We start from the raw sequence: 20,819 nt of genomic DNA, 5'->3' as shown, positions 1-20,819 counted from the left end.
TGATTGCAGAGCAAGAATAACTCACATGGCTTCAGCCATGTGCTTGTAGCTACAGTCATGCCACCCTACACGAGACCAGCAGAAACAGGAATAGGTAATGAAAGAGAAGTCTTCCAAAGTCCAGCTACCTACCCAGGTCCAAGAGGCACTCTTCTGTATTTGCATTCATCCTTAATTGCCTACTTATCCATGAAGTTTTAGTACTGGGTAGTACAAAGGTAGCCATGCAATTGTACATGCTCTTCTAAAACAATTTTAACTTAAAAATTGGCTTCTGTCTAAACATTTCATTTAAATGACCTGCAAAGACTGGACAATTTACCACCTCCTTGAAAGACAACGATGTGAAACGCTTTCAAAAAATCTAAAACACATACTTTAACCAGTATTACATTGGAATGGAGACAATAACTACCACTATATTTACAGTTAAACTGTAAGACCTTATGGACTAATAGAATAGCTGGACTGTTACCTTAAACTCATTGCTGAAAAGATAAAAGGTTATGGCTATTTCTCCACCAGTAAATGGCTGCTATTAGTAGAAGTCCATGAAAATACCAAAGAAACATTTTATAAACAGTGAAGCAGACAGAGCAAGTTCATTTAACAAATGTCATATAGCTGGTTTGTTCTCATCAGTTACTCTGTTTTCACAGAAGACTTCTAATTTTAATAAGTAGAATTTAATTTGGCAGCAAACTCTTGTCTCTCATGAGAATCTGTATTTATAAATGTTAGCTTATTTTAAAAAACATTTAGAAGCTGGCAGACCTCAGATCCAATGATAATGTCAACACTGCCCTTAACAGCAAAGTCCAACCTAATATGTTTCACCCCAGGGATCTGAACTGACATGCCAAAGTTTCTCACTGCAGCAAGTAAAGAATATGGTCAGAAGGGTCAGTTTATATATTCCAAGCCTATGGGCTTGGCATATCCACAATCCCCAAAATATCCACCAAAATGCCACTCCAGCAGCATCTCTTTTAGCAACAGCTAAAGGCAGTTAATATGGACAACACCAAGCAAACTACAAAAAAAAAAAAAAAAAAAAAAAAGGCAAAGTTGTTACCAGGATGGTTCTCTCTGAGAAACAGGTATGCCACGAAGAACTCTCACTGCTGAACAATGATAAAAGCACCCTTCCAACCCAAGAAATAGTTTTACAACAGGAAGACTTGCTTTGCTGCCAATATCTAGGTACAAACTGCAGAACAGGTAAGAAAATTAAGCTGGCATTTCAAATTAAAACCTGAGATTTTCCATTCTACAAATAAATATACTTGGAATTTTTTGGTGCCAAACATTTTCAGAAAGTTAAGCACCTAAAATTCTTCCAAGTTAAATGTTTGAGGTATAAATTTAGTAAAAAGAGAGTTGATACTGCCATTTCTCAGGTGCAAGAACAGAACTGTATTGAAAGCATCTAGACTCCACCCTCAATTAAAAAGAGCTATTCCTGTTCTGTTCCTGTTCACTCATATCCTGTATCTATATACTATCTGTTATCAGGACAAATCTGCTCTCCCCAAAGATGAGAGCTGGATGGCTCCATGCCCCATAAAGGAATCTGAGTGCAGCCCCTGTCAGTTTGCTTGGGTCGGTGGGGTTTTCACCCTGAACAGTTTTAGGTGCTCTTTCTTTCCGAGGGAACCAGCAGGTTTTATGTGACAGCCCGGAGGTTTTATGTGCAGGCAGGAGGAGCAGGCTCCCGGGGCACACGTGCCCTGCTTGCCCGGGGGCTTCCTGGGGCAGGCACGGCGTCAGCCCAGCTCATCAGCACCCAACCTGCACTTACCTGTGGCAACCCAGCCCCGAGCATTGCCCGGACGCCTCTGCAGTGACAGCCCCAGCCAGCAGGAAGCAGCTCATTTCCAGTTTATTGCTTTGTTGACTGGCTGCATCATTCTGCCGTGCAAAAGTTTAAGTGCTTTGTGACATTTCACTGAGAAGACACTACAAAATTAAAGTGTCTGTACCACGGTTCAATATAGGACACTAAAACAACTCATCTTTTTTCAATATATATTTTCACTTCCTACTCTGCATGCTCTGTAGCACATCATCTTGGCTGAAAAGCTTTCCACAACATCTTCCCCAGTTAATACAGGGCATATTTTATGCTTCTAAAAACAAGGGCCTTACCCACATCTCCTAAATTAACAACCAACTCCACAACTGAACACACTGGTTCAGCTCACTTCCCCCGAGTCCCATGCCTCCTCATCCTTCCTCCTAAGAATCTAAATTCCATCAACTGTTCATTAATCTCTCCTCCAGCTTTCCCCACAGATAGATCCCTAAATGCCTCAGCTGTGTTTCCCACAGGAGGCAGTAAACAGACTTTTGCTGAACCAAGAGTTACCTCTTTCCACACCAACCCACCAAGTAATGTGGAGAAGTTCCTTCACCCAGTTACTACAAACAGACCCTGAGGCACATATCCAAGTTTGACTTGCAAAGAAGGAAGGAGAAGACAAAAAGCAATCTTCAGTCTGCTTGTTCCTCTCTTGTAGACAGAAAGTAATTTCTGTAAATTAGGATAATCTCAAGGAGGGAATTAATGCTTCAGAAAGAAAGGACTACTTTTTGTTTCATTTGTAAGTGAAAACACAATAGTCTCTACACAGAGAACACACATAGAGGAATAAACAAAGCAAGGCAATAAGAAAGTAAGAAAAGACTAGAATAAGGTGATAAAAACCAGCCAACATGCATTTAGAGACAAACAAGCCTGTCCTCCTCCTTTAACTGATCATTCATGCAATGAGGGGGAGGGAGGAGGAAGAAGCAATAACTCCCAGCTATTTAGACTATACCAAAACTTTTGATGTCTTGTAACATTTCCACAGTAAAATATGACTATACTCTAGATTCATCTAAACCACAAGATGTTTTCCAGTTGTGCACCAAGTGTACTCTAAGAGTACATAACAAGCCTTCTGAGTTTGGCAGCAAGCTATCACCCTGACATTATGCAATGTTTTCATTAATGCTGATGGTGAAACAGTGTGTTTATAGAGTTTATGAACAAAGCTGAGCTGGAAAACTTTGCAAGCACTCTGCTACGAAGCCTTATTCTGTCTTCCAAACTCAATAAACTGCCGAAGCGACCAGAAGTCATTAGAACGAAGTTCAGTAGAAGCAAGAGCAAAGCTCTGTACTCGAGAAAGGAAACAGCCGTCCAAACATGCAGCACGAAGCAGCTGACTAGGCAGCTGTACTGCAGAAACCAAGTCGTGATGATATCATGGATCAAAGCCAGGTAACCTGATATGCTGTTACTGCAGAAAGAAAAAAAACCCAGAAAACAACCAAAACTAACCCCAAATTCAAACATCACTCCAAAAACACTGTATGTAAGAAAGGGAGATAAATAATTCCTCTCTCTGGCACCAGTGGAGCCTCAGCTGAGGAACCATGACCACTGTATTTCAAGATGCTTCAACAGTTCACTTTAAGAACAGCAGCACAGGGAAGGTAAAGCTGAGCAGCAGCCCCAGGACTTGAGTTACTGCGTTCCCCAGAGCCAGGACAGACAGTTCTGGGAATGTGCTCAGAGCAGCCACTGTCCTCCCACACTCAAACCCCACCTGATGGCCGTGTCCTGAGTGATGCTCATGAGATACCTCCTGGGAATGCCCCGTGCCTTTGAAGGAATAAGTCCACATTTTTACCTGCATTTTTGAAGCTCTCTTCCTGCTCTCCCTCACCCACAAAACTGCTCTGCAGGTTTGCTATGCAGAGCTCCATATTCCATCCCCTCCGTACTGCTCTCACACATTACATATCTATAGCTGCAAATTTTCCAACCTTCCCTCCTACAGAGATAGATAAGTACCTTAGGGTCAAATTCCCATGTTTTCTTCATTTCTGTCCATCCCTCTCACCTCCTTAAATTTAAACATTCTGTAGCACTTCCCACTGATAAAAACAGCTGTACATTTAGTTCTCTTTCTTCTCCTGCATCATCCATCTTTGCTGGGGATAACAGGAACCTTACTGGTAGTTCAGCCAAGGCTACATCACACCTCTCCCAATGTGCCTGGGCATTACAATCTTCAGTGCAGTGCTGAGTTAAATTCTAACAAGAACTGCATCCCTCTGCTCCAAATTGATTCTGATATCATTATTTGCGAGAACAACAACAACAAAAAAGCCAACACATTACAAGCCTGTTTAAAATCTGCTTCTTTTTGCTTTACTTGGGGTGTGAGCTTACAGTCGTCTCAGGACTCTGAGGCTCTGTAGAGCAGTGAAACCTGTGGCAAGCTGAGTGGTCTGCTTCTCCTCTGCCCTTTGCTATTAATCTGCGACGATTGGAAGCAGGTGACTGCACACTTGACTGCTTGTGTCCTGTGGTACAGCTGCTATGCAGAAAGCAGAACATGTAAACATTTGCATGATTCGTGCCTCCTAAGAGTCTCTGCGGGCTGCACGTGGCATTTAGGCAGCACTTTCACAGCCCCCTTTGTGCATGGTATTGCTCTACTGTATTAGCACACAGTTAAGCTGGAGGGATCCACTAAAATGGCTGGAGATACCCTCCCACGTTTGGTAAGATCCATGATTTATTTCAAGACTTTTGTTAATTATCTTAGATGAATTTCAAAACATAACTTCTGAAGGATTTTGCACAGTTTGTGGTAAACACTTTACACTGTATAAGAATGCCAATTTATTATCTCCCAGCTTACAGGGAAAAAAACCCACAAAGAATACCTCAGCAACCTAATAACTTGCTTTCTGTACAAACTGGGTTCCCTCTACACCAGATTGGTTAAAAAAGGCATCTGATCACTTATTATTCAGCAACTGAAAATGTTTGCAGTGTTCTAACTCCTTCTGCCTAAAAATTAAAGAAAGGAATACACAAAGGTCATGTAGATGTTGAACTGCGAGATCAGAACATATTAAAGCTGCAAATACTGACTTGGGTTTTACCTGGCTATTTTGAAATATAATTTCACCTTGACAGTAAACAGTTTTCAAACTTCGGTGTCTGGTATTAAAATCTAAAGATCCTACAAACAACCAGCCTCACTGCAGTAGATAGTGTGAAGGTTGAAGCAGTTAAGAAATAAGGAGGAAAGCAATGAGAAAGGCCATTTCAAAACCATAGTACTTAAACCCCATTAATTTATGATTGCTTCTGTACTATCTGTGCTATCATCACACCATATAATCCTTGCAGCACATACAAACAAGAAATCCACCTAAGAGTGGTCATGTATGCAGTGTCGCTATTAGCAAACATGTCATTAACAAACCTAATTAGGATGTGTATGTCATGTAAGTGTTAGCATTTAATACGAGTATCTGAGCTATATAATACGAATATCTGGGCTATATAAAAGTGTTTCTCAAAACACCAAAGTGATTATAACAGAAATAGAACATGTTTTTAAACTAAAAGCAACCAGACAATCAATAGAACAATTAAAACTGTAGGAAACATGGATTGTTGCTTTTAATTAACATTCGTAATACTACGATGAGCAGTTCTCAGATTTTCTTCAAAAAAAAAAATCTTGCTTTAACACGAATCAATAATCACTGCTCCTGTGGATCAAAATAGAAGTCATGACATATTTCCAACTCTAGGGGCATCAGCAGCTGTTGCTATACGGCAAAAGAGCTCAAGTGTTATAAACATATACGTAGACTGCCGTCTTGATTTTTCTGTAAAACCAGATGTCAGTAATCCAACAAGATGTAACCAAATAATCGTGAAAAATTTCTATTTCACCACGCTTGTTATGAAATACCTCCATTATAACTGGGGAAAAAAAGCACTGTCAGTTTATAAAACAACACAGATGTAAGTTATGGTTATTTTCAGGGTGTTTTCCAGCTATATTTGGATATCTCCGTACATCTGCCGGCTTTGTCTGTCGATGCCCGATTTGCCTTTGACCGACTCTCGGCTCAGCACTGCAGGACTGTGCTAACGAGCCGGCCGTGTCTGACACGCGAACTGCAGCATTCCCACAGCACAAGCACTTCGCTACGGCGTTTGTCTCTTCCATCCAGCCAAGACAATGGAAAGCCGAAGGGCAGGCAGGACATGGGGCTGGAACCCCCTTGGGGGGCACCTTCCTCACCCCACTCCCGCTGGCATTTCCCGAGTATCTGGATTCTTTCCCACCGCCCAAAATGACAGGGGAGGGGGGGTAAGGAAATAGAGCGACAACAACGAAGCCAGCCACCGGGCTACTTCCAGCCCTACAGACAAAACAAACAAAAAAGAAATGCACTGATAAGCCGTTTACCTCGTTCCGGCTTCATCTTCCCCGCCGCCTCAGCGAGGTCTGACAGGGCCGAGGTGCTGCGCCGCTGTCTCGCGGAGCCGGGCTGCGGCTGCCCGGGCCAGCGGTGTCACCGGGAGCGGGCACGGCCGGCGGGAGGCGGCCCCGCCGCTACGGCAGCTGGGCCCGCGGGCGGGCGGGCTGGCGGCGGCCGGCCGGGGGAGGCTGCGCGCCGGCGGCCTCTGCCCGCGCCCGGCCAGGGTGTCCTTCCGTGACACGGCGCCGCGCGGGGCTATTTATAACCTGCCGGGGAAAAAAATCCCACAACAACAGACCTCGGCTCACCCCCGGCCGCGCCGGCTCTGAGTCACCGCGGCCCCGGGCGACGGCAGCCCCTGCCGGAGTCCCCTCCCTCCTGCCCGCCTGCCTGCCTGCCCCGGGGAAGGCAGCGAGCGGCCCCCCGCCCGCCCCGTCGGGGCCCGGCCCCCGCCCCGTCACGGGCCGGCGGCGGGCGGCGGGGGGCTGCGCCGCACCTTCATGCCCGGCCCCGCCGCTGCCGCCCGGGCTGCCGGGCCGTGCCCCCGCGATGCGCCCCGGTCACACAGGCCGCCCCGCCCGCCCAGCGCTGCTCTCCATGGCTCTGCCTCCGGCCCTGCCTCCTCCTCGCCGCTGACTAACTCCCCTCCTCTCCGCCGGGCACTCCCCGCCTCCCGCCGAGCGGGGCACACACATCACAGCCCGGCGGCGGGCAGGACAGAGCGAGCCGGGGCAGCGCAGCTCGGCCGGGGGTGCCCGCCACGCTCGGCCGCCGGCGGGGCAGGGGGGGAACGCGACCACCGCCCGCCGGCACCGCGGGCCCCGCTGCGCCCGCCCCGCGCCGCGCTCATCCCGCCCCCGGCCGCCTGCCCGGCCCACAGCCGCCCCACGTGCCGCACGGCGGCCAATGCCCCGCGCCGCCGCCCGCCGTCGAGCAGCTCGGTTGTCACAGCAACAGATCGCGGCACGGCTCGGCACGGTCCGGGCCCGCCCGGGAGCGCGGTCCCCGCTGCCCGGGGACACCGGTGCCCCGCACTGCAAACGGCGCCGCTGGGTGTATGGGTTTGCGCGAACGGCACCGTCCCTTCGCCCCTAAGCCCCCTCCTCCCCGCCGGGTGCTTCGGCAGCCAGGCTCCCGCCCCGGGCAGGAGCGGCCCCTCGCTCACTCACCCGGCTCCGACGGGGGCTGGCGCGCCCCTCACCGCGCCTTTCCCGCGGTGCCGGCAGCCGCTGCCCGGCCCGCCTTCCCTCTGCCCCGCACACGGGTCTCCCTCGCTGGCCCCGCGTGTGCCCGCAGCGACCCCGCCGGGGTTTAAATGCACGCGTGTACGGGCGGCAGCTGCAGGTGCGAAGTGCCCGCGGGGCGGCGAGCGGAGCCCCCGCCCGCTCGGCCCGCGCTGCGGGGCGGGCAGCAGCGCTCGCTCCGGCCCTGCCCCGGGGCAGCGCTGCCCGCGCCGCCCTGCCCGCCGGGCTCGGCGCTCACTTCACGCCGATAACAGCGCTGTGCGAGGGACAATGGAGTCAGCTGGGCTGCGGTTACGCAACCGCCTTAATCCAGCAGAAATTCAGGTTTCACTGAAAGGGACGGGCCGGCGCCATCCCTCACGTCGGGCTTGTCTAGTAAAGCAGGTCAGGACCGGGGCTGCCGAGTGCGGACCCCCTTCCAGGCCGGGCCCCGAGCCCCCCATCGCTGCAGACGAACTGCTAAATGCACCACGGAGAACGGGGAAACAAACTGCCCTAGTGATGGGGATCCCCCTTTCACCAGGGGCACAGATCTAGGCCGGCTAAAGTGACCTCTAGAGAGCAGAAAGAACTCGAAAGGGGAAGCTGTACTGCAGAGGAGCTGGAATGTCAATGTACAGCTCACCTGGAAACGGCACCGCAGCCAGGGCAGGCCCCGTGGACAGCTCTGTTAGAAAGACATGAGAGAATAATACAGTGTTTGTGGTGCTTTTAGATGGTCCCATAGGTGGGATGTACATAGACACTGCCACATCCCCACTGAGGTTGTTTACAAACACCCCATCTTACAGCCTGAGCCCTACGGGAGGCACTCACACCCTACAACAAGGTGAATTATACATACTCAAGTCTTCTGACTCCTGCGCAAGGCCTAGCCAGTTCCTGATTCTTTCTGGTGTGCCAGGATCCCTGCAGATGTGTGTACATCTGGGCTCTGCATAGCCACTCTTTTCTCACAGCTAGCTGAGCATCCACTGGAGGCATTGCAAAGAGTGTAAAGTTCCAGAACAACTCAGTTCTGCCCTGTTTGGTTTGTATGAACTGCACCTACTTCCCGCTCTCATTTATCAGCTGTGTATCATTACACTGGGAGGGTGCTTCACAGAATAAACTGTGCAGTAAACACCTCTCAGTTCAGTCATGGGCAAGAGGGAGGTGCAGTGCTTTGATTTACACTCGTGAGTACATGAGTGTCACTTCTGTTGCTGTGTGACTGCTGTGGACGTGTTTGGTAATTACAGATCTCAGAGCTCCCTGCCGGATGCAATGTAATTGCACATGTGGCAATCCAGCATTATAAAAGGAAGAATTTGACTGAGCAATAAATTCTGTGGGTGCATGTAGATGAAGTTCAGCGTGACTACAGTGGGCATGATTCAGCCACCTGTCAGATCCTCCTCGTCATCCTAATGAAAAGTCACATCCTTTAGGACACTAATTGTTGCTGTAGGACACTGCAAATTAGTTTGTACCTCGTTCTAATATTGGTTTTACAGCCAAAACCAAATCTGCCTTTCTACTATTTAATTACAATTGTAGCTATTTAGCCATTAAGTTTCACATACTATTTTTTAATAGTTTAAAAAGTTTTAATCTCACTTTGGTGCTTTTTATAAAAGAGCTCATCAGGCACAAATGGACCCCACTTCCAGGAAAATGCTATCTCAAAATACTTTTTCCATTTTAATTTATGAGCCAGCCAGCTTCCCATTACCTTGTAGTTCTTAGGAGTTCAAGCCAAGGGAAATTAATTGCCAGCCTAAAAACCAGTTAAAATTTAAAAAAAAATTTAGGCATATGATGAGAGAAAGCCACATCTGGTGTGCAGTCCTGCTCTATGTGACCATGTAGGAGACTTCAGGTTCAGCTTCCACTCCTGAGTCAGTGCATTCCTGGACCCTGAGAGCCATGGGCATGTCTGAGATACATCCTTCAGGTCCTGCTTCCCTTCAGATGAAGGACTTTTCCCTTTTGACCACATAGACACATAATTGATCTGAAAAAAAGCAGAATACAAAATTATTCTAGAGATCTAATTATACAATATTCCACGTATAATAATAAAAGCAAAATAATGATAAAAATCCCAAACAAATTGGTGGACTTAGTTTGGGTAAAATAGCTAAAAATGTCCTTGAACTCATAATTTTTCTCCCAGTCACAAAAAAATTATAAATACTGCATGAATATACAGAGAAAATATGGGATAAGGGGCTTCCACCACGGGAATTTGCTTACACACACTTGGAGATCTAATGAGAGCAATGACAATACTGAAATGAATCTCTGACCTCAGAAGCTTAACATCAACTTAAATATCCAAAAAGCACATGGTTGCATTACACATCACACAAAAGCAGGATTAGCTTAGAAACACAAACAGAACTTTAACTGCCCTCCCACTGCCAAGTCTAGACCAACACATACTTCTGGGAGCACAAGCAGGGACAAACCAGGTTTCTTATCCATTTCTGTCCCATGGCAGCTTAACCTCACTGTCTGAACAGGTGAGAGCTCAGGCTGTAGCCTCTGTGTGGACAAAGTGGCTCTGGCACAGTCAGTGCATGAATTTTGGTGGCAGCCCCTTTCCTGGTGGAAACCTTCACGGGGCCACCCTATCTCCTTTCCCTGAAATGTGCCAGACCTTTATTTCTCTTGTGAGCAGTAACCACGTGTGAAACTTGTCTCAAATGAGCCACTGGATTTTAAAATATCCTCACTTGGGGCAGCATGACACAGTGATGTCTCATGAGTCTTGTTCATATAGAAATTAAGTTTAAAAAGAAACCAAAAAACCAAGATAAATGTATGGCTGTGTTTTTCTTCAGCACTGTAGACTATTGGCACAGTCCCTGCAACCTGAAACAGAGTGTATTTTAGGTTCCATCCCAAGTGTCTTTTCAGCTTTAGCTGTCAAAGAAGTGATGTCTGATGCAGCAGACCAAGATTCCTGTGATTCCTGGACACAATTACTGCCTGCTAAATGATGTGGCACAACTGCTTTTGACATGGCTGCCACCTATGTGGTGTTATGGCACTGCAGTTGGGAGAATATTGCAAAAGGAGGAAGACAATCAGGAATTGACTGGAAGGTACAGAATGCAACAAATTTGAAATGTGCTAAAAAAAAAAACACTACAAAGAACCAACTATCATTTAATTGTCACCAGTAGTAACTGGTGCAAAGAAATCAGTTATGTACTTATAGAAATTTATGAATTCACAACAACTAATGGATTCTTACAAGCTGTTACTGAAACTGAATTATAAACCCTTATCTTACACAGATAAGGAGATCTAGTTGAATGGAAAAGAGTTTGTTATTATTCTTTCTCAAGATACCTATAAGCCCAATAGCAAGGACAGACTGAGACAACGGTCCTCTGTGTCTGCCTACCTTTGTGCTGCACTGTTGGCTTCACCACTTAGGAGTAAATATTTTAGCCTAAATGATCTTGATTTAACAGCTTGATTTAAGTTTTTTAATAGCATCAACCCAATAAGATTTAAAAACACATTAGAAAAAGCCACACTGCATTTCCCATCCTTACAGTTTTCTGGCTCATTATGTCATGCCAAGATCCATGAGTGTCATTAGTCAGTGTTTTCAGAGCTCCTCACCTGGAGCTTTATTCCACACTGGTCTGGGAGGCAGAAGGACCTTGTAGGTGGGTGCTGCAGAGGAGGTTTTGTTCTGTATTCATCCCCAACCCATGCAGAAGTTCCTCCACACAGCTACTCCCCAGCAGCCTTTGGAACAGCCCTGAGGCCTCTGTTACATTTGTGGCTTGCCTCAGGATCTAAGAGAGGAAATTGTATTTTTCTAATCTTTTTGTTTTGAGTACCCAGACACACTCACACAATAATGTCTGTGAGGATGGAATATACTCATGTTCTAGAGTACCACATGATGAAAGCTCTGTGCTCTGGGTACAGGCTGATAGAGTTATACTTTAGGAGGGGAAGTTCAAACCTTCAACCCAGGATGTCCAATATGCCTGTAACAATACCAGGCATTTAAATAAAACAGCCTAATTTTTAAAGTAAAACTCACCTCCAGCTCCAATTGACTTCAGCAGAATTTGTCCCTCCTGCAGTGTTTTTAAAAAACAGTCCACCTCTTCTCAAGTTCCTAATTATGGAATTAGCCACCTAATTTTAGATACTTATTTCTGAAACTGTTGACCCATGGGCTTGATGGTCCTCGTGTTGCATCAGCTCTCCCTGGTGCAAATGCATCAATTAAAACACTGGAGGTACTTCTACAGGAAGCCTGTTCCATGTCTGGAAAATCAGGATCTGTGATGGAGTAGGAGCAGCAATATTTTAGTTTTCTTTCTTAGAAATATATAAATTGTGGTCATAGTGTTAAATATTTTGAAGAGTGAACAAACATAGAAAGCATAAACCAACCGGTGCTCTACTGTTAGACCCTGTTGTTTTCTAACTTACAGGGATTTTCCTTTCTATGCAGTTCCTACCAAAGCTCTCCATTGCTTACTCTCATTACTAATTGTCCCTTTCAAAACAAAAACACATACCTATTAACATGTTCTCACCTGCTAAATTCACTTTTTGAAATCAAATGTAAAATGACATCTCGTGTTTTTTGTTTTCCTCTGCGTGTTCTCTCGAATTCCTTTATGTTCCAAGTAGTACTTTCTCACTGGAGACACAGCCAAGACTAAATTGTGGAGGAACTAGGAGAACAATAGAGAAATAATTGCACTCCTCTCAGAAGGAAAGCTTATTCTCCTCACCAGAAATGATTTCCTGGACTCAACACTTTGCCACTAAACTTTGTTTACATACAGAAGATTCCTTTTGTTGGAAACAACCTGGTCCGTGTCCTGTGCTGCTCCTCAAGTTTCCCGTGTCACATGGGACGCCCTGTGCCTTCTTTACTCTCCTGGCAGCAGCAGCAGCAGCTTAGCACCTCTCAGGATGGAATCTCCTCTTCTGCCAGCTTCCAGAAGCTGAGGTCTAGCAGTCAGTCAGTCCTTCCTGCCAACAGAAACCGAGCCCTTCCTGCATGTCTTGGGAAAAGTAACTTGCATAATCTCTTCTCTATTTGGAGCAACTCCTGAACTGATACTTCATGAGCTTTGCATGCTTCTTTAGCAGCTGATCTGTGATGTGTAATTAGATACCAGCTCCAAATGAGAACAGTGCAGTCTCATCTGAAGTGGTGACTGGTAGCAATGGAAATATAGAAATAGGATGGTAAAAACAAAGAAGGGTTCTGTTTTACAAAAATACTAATGACCTATTCTTTTTAAATGCCAATCTAAGCCGACACCTACTCAGTAAGATCATTAAGCTTAATTGCATCAGCACTTGACTAATCAGACAATAATGCACTGCAAAGTAAAAGATTGACTTGTGAATCACTCATCAATCTCTGAAAGAGGGGAAAATTATTCTCTTTTACATAGAAGATCTTTTCTGTGGCTGTAATATTCATTCTAGACTGAAAGCAGGTCTTTGAAATATTTTTTCAATGTTTTTTCAAGGGGATTGTGCAAGTCCACTGATGAATGCTAATGTTACACAATGTTTACCTAGGACTAAGCTTGATGGAAATATTAATCAGAAAACATATAGATTTCCATATTAAAGTTGAAGTTTTTGTATCAACAGCAGGCCCGGACCAGAAGCTGGAGATGTATGTTTGCCAAGAGAAACAGCAAAATATTGCCAGCAGTAGGTTTGGGGGAAATCGAAGCACAAGAACTGTTTTCAGTCTAGGTCATCTCTCTCCTCTCATCACTGTGTTTATTTCTGAGCAGGTACATCCAAGATCTGTACCCCAATTACTCAGTGCAGTGATCCAGGAATCCAGGCACCCCATTTGCATTATTTTCATGAATTTCAGTGGAAAGTGAGTGCATAACACTTGGAAGGAGGTGATTGGAGTTTTGCAATGCTGTTTTCCGATTGTTAATGAGTTGATCTATCTTGCAATAATTTCCAACGTGTGGAAGTAATTGCACCAAATTAATTGCTGGTGCAACTCCATCTGTTAGGAGTTCACAAAGTTCAGCTTCTGGTGCCTCTGCCAGCCCTGTTTACTTTCCCTCTCCTGCTGCAGCAGCAGGGTCATGGCTGTGCACTGCACCAGTTTGGTGGCACATCCCAGCCAGCTCCTGCCCCTAGGCAGCTCCCTCACTCACAGCAGGACTCAGCCTCAGCCCTTGCCCTCTTGTGCCTCCCCTGCTACCAGAGCTTGTACCAAAGTGTTGCTTACCGAGTTTCCACAGCTCTCTGCAGAGCTGCCATCCCAGTCAGCCTGTCAGGACTGCCATTTTCATCCTCTGTCACATTAGTACCCATTTTGTAGGGCAGGCCAGCAGTGAGGCAGAGCCAGCATCCCTCCGAAGGGCCAGCTTGTCATACATCTCACCCTGCAGCAAAGCTGTGGCACTGGGGACAAAAATGACACAGTGAGCACGTGCACAACATGTTAAAGGATTGCCACGGCTACATTGATGTGTTGAAACGACACACAACTTTCCATGGGCGCTGTAATGAAAAGGATAATTCATTTATGCAGAGAAGCAATTACCTTGCTGGAACAACAAGTCCAACCTATAGTTCCACCCAAGCTAAATTAAGGCCACAAGTCCTACTAGACTTATGAGAGTAGGGCAGGAAAGTAGCACGTTGTTAAATACAAGGCAATATTTAATGTAACCCCATGCCAGGTTTACAAGAGAAGCCATGTATCATTTACTAAAGCAGTCAGTGGGTTGGGGCTTATTAGGCAAATGTCAGAGCAATTTAAAACTGCCATGGCCTCCTTCTAAAAATTTTAATCATGTCGTTATTAGCCATAGTCCATCTAATATATTCATGGCCATTTAGTGACATGACTGTGTGTTAATAGTAAAGACTGAATGGAAATGGCACTGAACAGAATGTGCACATAGTCATCAGGACTGGATTTTTTTCAATATAGAAATGTGAAATATACCCAGATTCAGGTTTAAGTGGCTTCAAATTTTTGTGGGTTTATTTTTCTCAATTTTTTTAACATTAAAATATTCCATAAAATTCCACTCATGAGCCACTGTCCTACAGCACAGTATAGTGAAGAATACTGTGGGTCACCTCACTTGTTGGCAAGTTATATCAGTCCTGGGCCCAGCTCCACTCTCTTCATATACCAAATTTCCTCAATACACACAAAGCCTGTGTCTCTCACCCCAAGCATAGTGTTTGTAAGCTTTACTGTACCTGAAGCAAAACAATTGCTCTTTTCAGGAGTTTGACATCCTCGAAGTGAGAGCATAATAGTAACTATAGCAAAAAAATGAACATTAAAGCTGAATGCTGAAAGTCCTGATTGTGCTTCACTGGGTGAAAATAAATAAACACATAGATATGTATATAAATCTCTGTCACCAATACTGAAATCCTTGGTCATACTCAAAGGTCAACTCCTCTTCACACAGAGGCAGATAGAATTTCAACTCAGGCTATGCTGACTAGAACTTTGTCTCCTACTTTCATACCAGGTCAATTATAATTTTAATCCTTACAGTTGATTTGTTCTCATGTTGCATAGCATTATTTGAAGGGGAAAGGAAGCTTACATTTGTTCAATGATCTCAAACAAAGCCAGTAAAGTAGAACACATATACTAAAATAGAAAAAAAAATTGCAGAAACTTATTAAACTGCTCACCTTTGGATGTCAATTAGAACTCTAAACCAAGAGAGATCAGCATACACATTTATAGTGAAGTCAATACTTCCTTAATTAGGCTGGGTATGTTTTTTAAACTAGCAATACAGTTGGAATATTGTAGCTTTATCTGTGCTCATATTGCTTTTGGCTTCTGAATTTCTTGGTTAATTTATTTCCCCTTAAAGTATTTGACAGAGTTTCTTTCTTTACACAAAACATAAGCAGCTTCACTGCCTGGAAAACACAGAGCCTGATTGTTGTTACACCAGTGCAAATCAGCAGTGATGCCACCAGTCTACAGAATTGCATCAACGTGAAGATGACGCCAGAGAGATAGTAATCAAAGCCCTTGTTTCAAAGTTAATTTAATTTGTTTTGTTTCAAAAAAGAAAAGATGAGTACAGAGCACATTTGTTCTCTTTCTCAACTGAAATGTCAAATAATCATTGCGGTTTTGGCATCTGGTCTGTGTGGGATTTGCACACATGGATCACGTTTCAAAAGCAGGGCCCTAGTCACAACCCACCATGCTAAGGGTCCATTTCCTCAATCCAGTTTTAAGGAAGGGGAGGGCTTTACTCCTCTTCCTTTGCTGCCATTGAGGCTGCTTTTTCCACTGTCCAGAGCCAGTAGCAAACTGCCATCAGCTGTCAGCAGCAGAGCTCCAGCAAGGAACACGTGGCACATTTAAAGCCATTGCCCAGCTTTGATTCACCAAGTCACTCTGCACATTTAGTGCTTCAGATTTTTCCTTGGCAGGAAAGAACATCGTAAGACTTGTAATGTTTTCCCCTCTTTACATAAACAGATGTATTGCTTATGAAAAGAGGATTCTGGTTTGCCTTAGGAGGCTGCTATAGATCACAGCATCCTTAGGACTGTTCTAACTTACAGCAGGTACCTTTGTAACATAAATCACGTGAAGCTGCTTTTCTCTGCAACCCCTATGACTGGTCACTATAGCAATGAATCTTCATGACTGTTTTGCTATCCCTTATGTTTAAAATTCTGGAAGCCAGGTCCTCATTGCAGAGGAGCAGGTGGCAGCCGTCCTTGCCAAAGCACGTTCAGCCACGCATGGCAGCTCGGGCACAGGGGGTGCTGCCAAGGCACCTGGGGAGTGCCACCAGCACTGCCCCCGTGCCACACCGACTGCCACCCGGCTCAGCTGGCACTCTGGGACCTCCCCTGCTGGTAACACACTCCTGCAGCCTCACAGGGGCACCCAAAGCTTCACCTGGCAGCAGCTCCAGGTGCTTGTATAACCCTGTCTGGACAATGCTTGTAGGGCATTAGCAGGGATTAATCCTGCACTTCTTACACAAGGCAGAGCCACATGATGGGATTGACATGCCCTGTCCCTCCATCAGCTGTCACTTGAAATTTCTGATGGAGAGGTTTAGAAATTATATCCAAACTGAGGGGTTGTCCTTTTTTGCATTGTTACTCAAACACCTAAAGTACTCAGGGTAGAAGCTACAGCATGTGTTGAAGAGAAAATCCAGAGATTTCCTCACGCTTCCCCAGGGTGAGGGAAGATATATTTTCAGGGGAAAACACAGTAAATTACAGATGAGAAGAAGCTGCTGAATCTAGACACAACAGTAAAGCAGTGGTGGGCCCCACTGGTGCCCCAAATTCTGCTCTCACCCACAGTTACTAGGAATTGCCAGTGCAGCTGGAGACTCTCAGGGGGGCAGGTGTGCATTTCTTATCTCTGTTGGTGGAAGCCAAACAGCATTTCATCCTTCTCGAGTATTTGTGTGCAGCTCCCAGGCCATGCACCGTGCCAGCTATCATAAAGCCAGTCTTTGCTGAAATAGAGGAAAGCATGACTGAACATCTGCCTAGCACATGTAGAAGCTACAGCTCTAAAGGCTGCTGGAAGCTGTATACACATGAAAACACAGTTTGGTTCTAAACTTCCTCCACCTTTGTCTCCAACCCAGCAGGCAGAGCGGGCACTGCTGTCCCAGCTGTCCCCCCCTGTGCCCCAGGACAGCCCTGGGGTGACACACACGGTGTCAGCACATTAAGGTTTCATGCCAGAGGACTTCAAGGAGGCTGAACTCGCAGAGGAGATCACAGCCAGGTGTGGAACACTGGCTGCTTTATGCACAGGGGTTAGAAAGGCAGTATTTACCTACCGAAATGGCTGGAGTTTAATAATTTATTTTTCATGGCACGTAGAGGTTCTGTTGAGTAATGAGACTCCATTGTGTGCCAAGTGCAGCAGACATAGAGGAGGAAATATTATTTCCATGAAAAGGCTGTATCCTGGAAAGGCAGGGCACAAACACATAAACAGAAAAAGGAGTTGCCAACGGTCATATTTAAAAAAAATTAAATAAACCAGTCAGTCATTCATGAATTGTTTTTTTTTTACTTTTTCACGTACTTTAGAGATTTGTTAAAACTCATTTTCAGTGTAATAACTTTATTAATTAAATACACAGTAAAGATAAAAATGCCAAAGGAGTAGCTATGTTTCTTGATGTTCACTATGTGGTAGTTTAAGTATTGTCATTGAAAGACTACAAAAATAGGAAAAAACATTAAGTTTAGCCAGAACACAACGTGCAGAACTAGAGGCAGGAAATGAGGATTCACAGCAATTACCTGTGAAGAGCTTCATGTTTTCAATCATTTGCATTTTATCTGGGAGATAGTTTGAAGTAGCACTTTTTCACTCACTTTGAGTGTCTGTTTTTGCAGACATTACCGTATATTTGTATTTCAATACATGAAAAGACAGAGGTTAAAAATATCCAAAATACCTGTGTTAGCTGTACTGAAATCAGTGAACCTTAAGGAAAATATGTGTTGCTTGCAATACTCTGTCCTGAACAGCACTTTCCACACATTTAAATGCAGAAGCACAATTAGAGGGTTTTTAAAAGCTCCACCCTGCCCTAACCTCTCCTGTCCTGGCTTCACTTGATGGCCTCTCCTTGGCAGCAGTTCCCTTGTCTTCACTTCACTCCAGCTGCCTCTGAGGTCACGTCCAGGTTCTTCTCAATCTAATAAAGAAAATTTGAAATAAGAGAGTAGTGTAAGAGTACAGCTTGCTAATTTACCAAAGATCAGAAAAACTGAAAAGGGATTAGCAAAGGCCATAAAAAACAATGAGTGAAAAATAGATCACTGGAGGAACAGCCCCTTTCCTGTTGCGCTCTGAAGACACACGCAGCCTTCAGAGTCTTCCACTGTCTGGTTTTACACTAAAATGCCTTAAAACCTCTGACTTTCCCACCTTTTCAAGTTTGGATTTGTCATCAGGTGTTAGCAGATTACATGGACCACAAGTCTCCTAAACAGCCTCTTTTGGTTTATATACATTAATTGATCCTGCTGTCAGCCAGAGGGAGATGCATCACCAGCAGGATAATATATAAAGCTAAGTGCTGTCTTGCTAGGGAGTGTAGAATAATATTCTGATTTTTATAGCACCTTCTCCCTAAAGCCCTCAAGGCACTTTACAAGGAAGATTGAATTAAGCTTGTCAGCATTCTGTATGGGAAGTAAATATTTCTTTTCTATGGTGGAGAAGGGAAACTGAGGCATTGATATTAAGTCCCCAGCAAAGGATTTAGCTTCATGCTTTCCAGCCCCTTAAACTTCTCACATGATTTAATTAAGCACATACTCAAGTGTTTTGCTGGAATAGTGCCGAAGAAAAATGCTACAACCACACTGCCAATTCAGACTGCAGCTGAGAAAACACCCTGGGTTCCCCATCACTCATTCTGGAACAAGAACTTTTTTTAGATATGCTGTTTTTCCTAAAACTAAGACCACATTTTTGAGTTCCACCTACATGGTGTTGCTGCGTGAGCCTGGATGAGTCCTGGGACACGACATCCCAGGAGACTGTGGAGTCTCAAACCTGCTCTCTGGTGTCTCCTCAGTGCTGCCTTACCTCTGATCAGACAGATGTGCCTTTCCATCTCCAGTTTGGCTTTTGAAGGGACAAACAAGACCTTTGGTTCTCCTTAGGGCTGGAACTCAGCTGGAGGGCCTGCAGCATGTCCTTGGGGAGCAGCGTGGGTATGGAGCAGCACTCCATACCCAGCACCACAGAGCTTCTGGGCTGAAACCCTTAAAAAACTGGCAGCAAACCTACACCAGGTAATGCTCTATCTGTTCTCCCTTCCCTAAAGGATCTAATGGCTAACTGCAGGAGCCTGGGGGGTTGTGGAGCTGCAGAGTTTACAGCTGTGTCTTCATCTCAGATGCTGTCACTCTTCCTCATCATGCCAATGACCACACTAAGAGCCAAATAAAGGGAACTTGTTTCTGTCCCTTATTGCACATGACTTCCTGCAATTTAGTGTTTGCCAAGTGAGGCACAATGTAAAAAAATTAGTGAAACATGAGAAACGAGCAATCTAAAGTACTTCTGAGGTCAAGTGCTTTGGAAATGCCGGGTTATATAACTCTTCAGGGATTTAAAATCTGGTTTTATGCACATCCTCATACCAATGACCCCATATAAGCAAGCCTGACATCAAAACAACCCTTTAAAATGAATACATAGATAATACATCATTACTAACATTATATACACTCTAATTAAAGAGATAAGGAACATATAATTTCTGTTAGAGGTGAATGAGCTAATTACTCTAGGTAGGCCTCCTTCAGAAGTAAGTGACACTGAAAAAGCTGCCAACACCCAGCTGATGCAAAGCCCACTAAAATTAGTTGAAAGACTGATGGGTCACACTCAGCCTAGCTCTGGCCACTAATTTCTCCCTCCAGATGTTCATGGAAACCTCCATCAACCTGAGAAAACTATTATTAACCCCAAATGTTAATGTCATTCAATAAACTCTCAAATATCACTGCACTGATTTACAATCAAAAAGAATTGCAGTTGATAGAATTTGGCATGTCTAATGTGCCTTCTGGTTCTGAAGTTTTTAAGGATTACCACCATAATGTTTTTTTTTACTTTCATTGTTCAGAGCAGCATCCCAAGTGAAAGTTACAGTTCTCCCTCTGGCCAGTGAGGCTTTAGGGAAAGGACAGATTTTGTGAGACTTCTGATAAAACTGGAAGCAGGCAGTCACCAAAATTTGAAGGCAAGTTGCTCCTTTGAGCAACCAAAAAATGATTTCAATGGAGAGGACAGGTTTGGGAACAGAGCAGGGGCTGGGGTCAGCCCAGAACCTCATGGGATTGCTCTTCAGCCAGGCTTGTACTTTACAGCCTTTGAAACCCCTATGAACAGAGTATTTGGTCACCATTAGGGATGTAAACTCATTGCAAAAGGTTCCACATCTGCATCAGAGCAGTTCAGCTCATACCAGCTGTGCTCTGCGGTAGAAGCCTGCCCAAATGCCTGATGTACAGCCAGCCCTTTTCCTGAGCTGGCTGGCAGGGCTGGGCCCGGCGTTACAGCCCCTCCCGGGCATCTCCCACTTGTGGATCCCCTCCTGAGTGAGCCGTGCCCAGGGATGGCTGCCCTGCCTGCCCTCCTGGCCAGCACTGCCATCCCTCCACACAGCCCCCGGCCCCTGCAAAGTGTGCGCGTTACACTGGGGAGCAAGGGTGGGAAACACCCCTGGAGCAGCGTCTCCTGGATGGAAACACACC

General features: G+C 45.2%; 1 protein-coding gene and 1 long non-coding RNA gene across 5 annotated transcripts in view; both read right to left on the bottom strand.

Annotated features, from left to right (window-relative positions):
- ATOSA (atos homolog A) overlaps positions 1 to 7,150 on the bottom strand; it is a 47,317-nt gene extending 40,167 nt beyond the window's left edge. The window contains exons 1-2 of the mRNA XM_064389619.1: positions 6,785 to 7,150; positions 6,276 to 6,554 (exon numbers count right to left, since the gene is read on the bottom strand). Of these exons, the coding sequence (XP_064245689.1) occupies positions 6,276 to 6,291 (16 nt within the window). The 5' untranslated portion in view covers positions 6,292 to 6,554; positions 6,785 to 7,150. The remainder of the gene's footprint in view (positions 1 to 6,275; positions 6,555 to 6,784) is intronic.
- A 2,242-nt stretch (positions 7,151 to 9,392) lies between these two features.
- LOC135281066 (uncharacterized) lies at positions 9,393 to 19,823 on the bottom strand. 4 transcript variants are annotated; one of them, XR_010347828.1, is made up of 9 exons: positions 19,141 to 19,823; positions 18,139 to 18,241; positions 17,369 to 17,498; positions 16,872 to 17,035; positions 13,780 to 13,955; positions 12,371 to 12,536; positions 12,092 to 12,232; positions 11,587 to 11,816; positions 9,393 to 9,528 (listed from the first exon to the last, which is right to left on the bottom strand). It is a non-coding gene; the product is annotated as an uncharacterized LOC135281066 (long non-coding RNA). The 4 variants fall into 4 exon arrangements; XR_010347826.1 differs by having other exon boundaries at positions 11,587 to 11,831; positions 12,345 to 12,536; positions 19,141 to 19,820; XR_010347825.1 differs by having other exon boundaries at positions 11,587 to 11,831; positions 19,141 to 19,818.
- Positions 19,824 to 20,819: the final 996 nt, after the last annotated feature.

This window comes from Passer domesticus, chromosome 14 (genome assembly GCF_036417665.1).
Source record: "Passer domesticus isolate bPasDom1 chromosome 14, bPasDom1.hap1, whole genome shotgun sequence".
Taxonomy (NCBI): domain Eukaryota; kingdom Metazoa; phylum Chordata; class Aves; order Passeriformes; family Passeridae; genus Passer; species Passer domesticus.
This window is presented reverse-complemented; position numbering and strand designations above follow the sequence as displayed.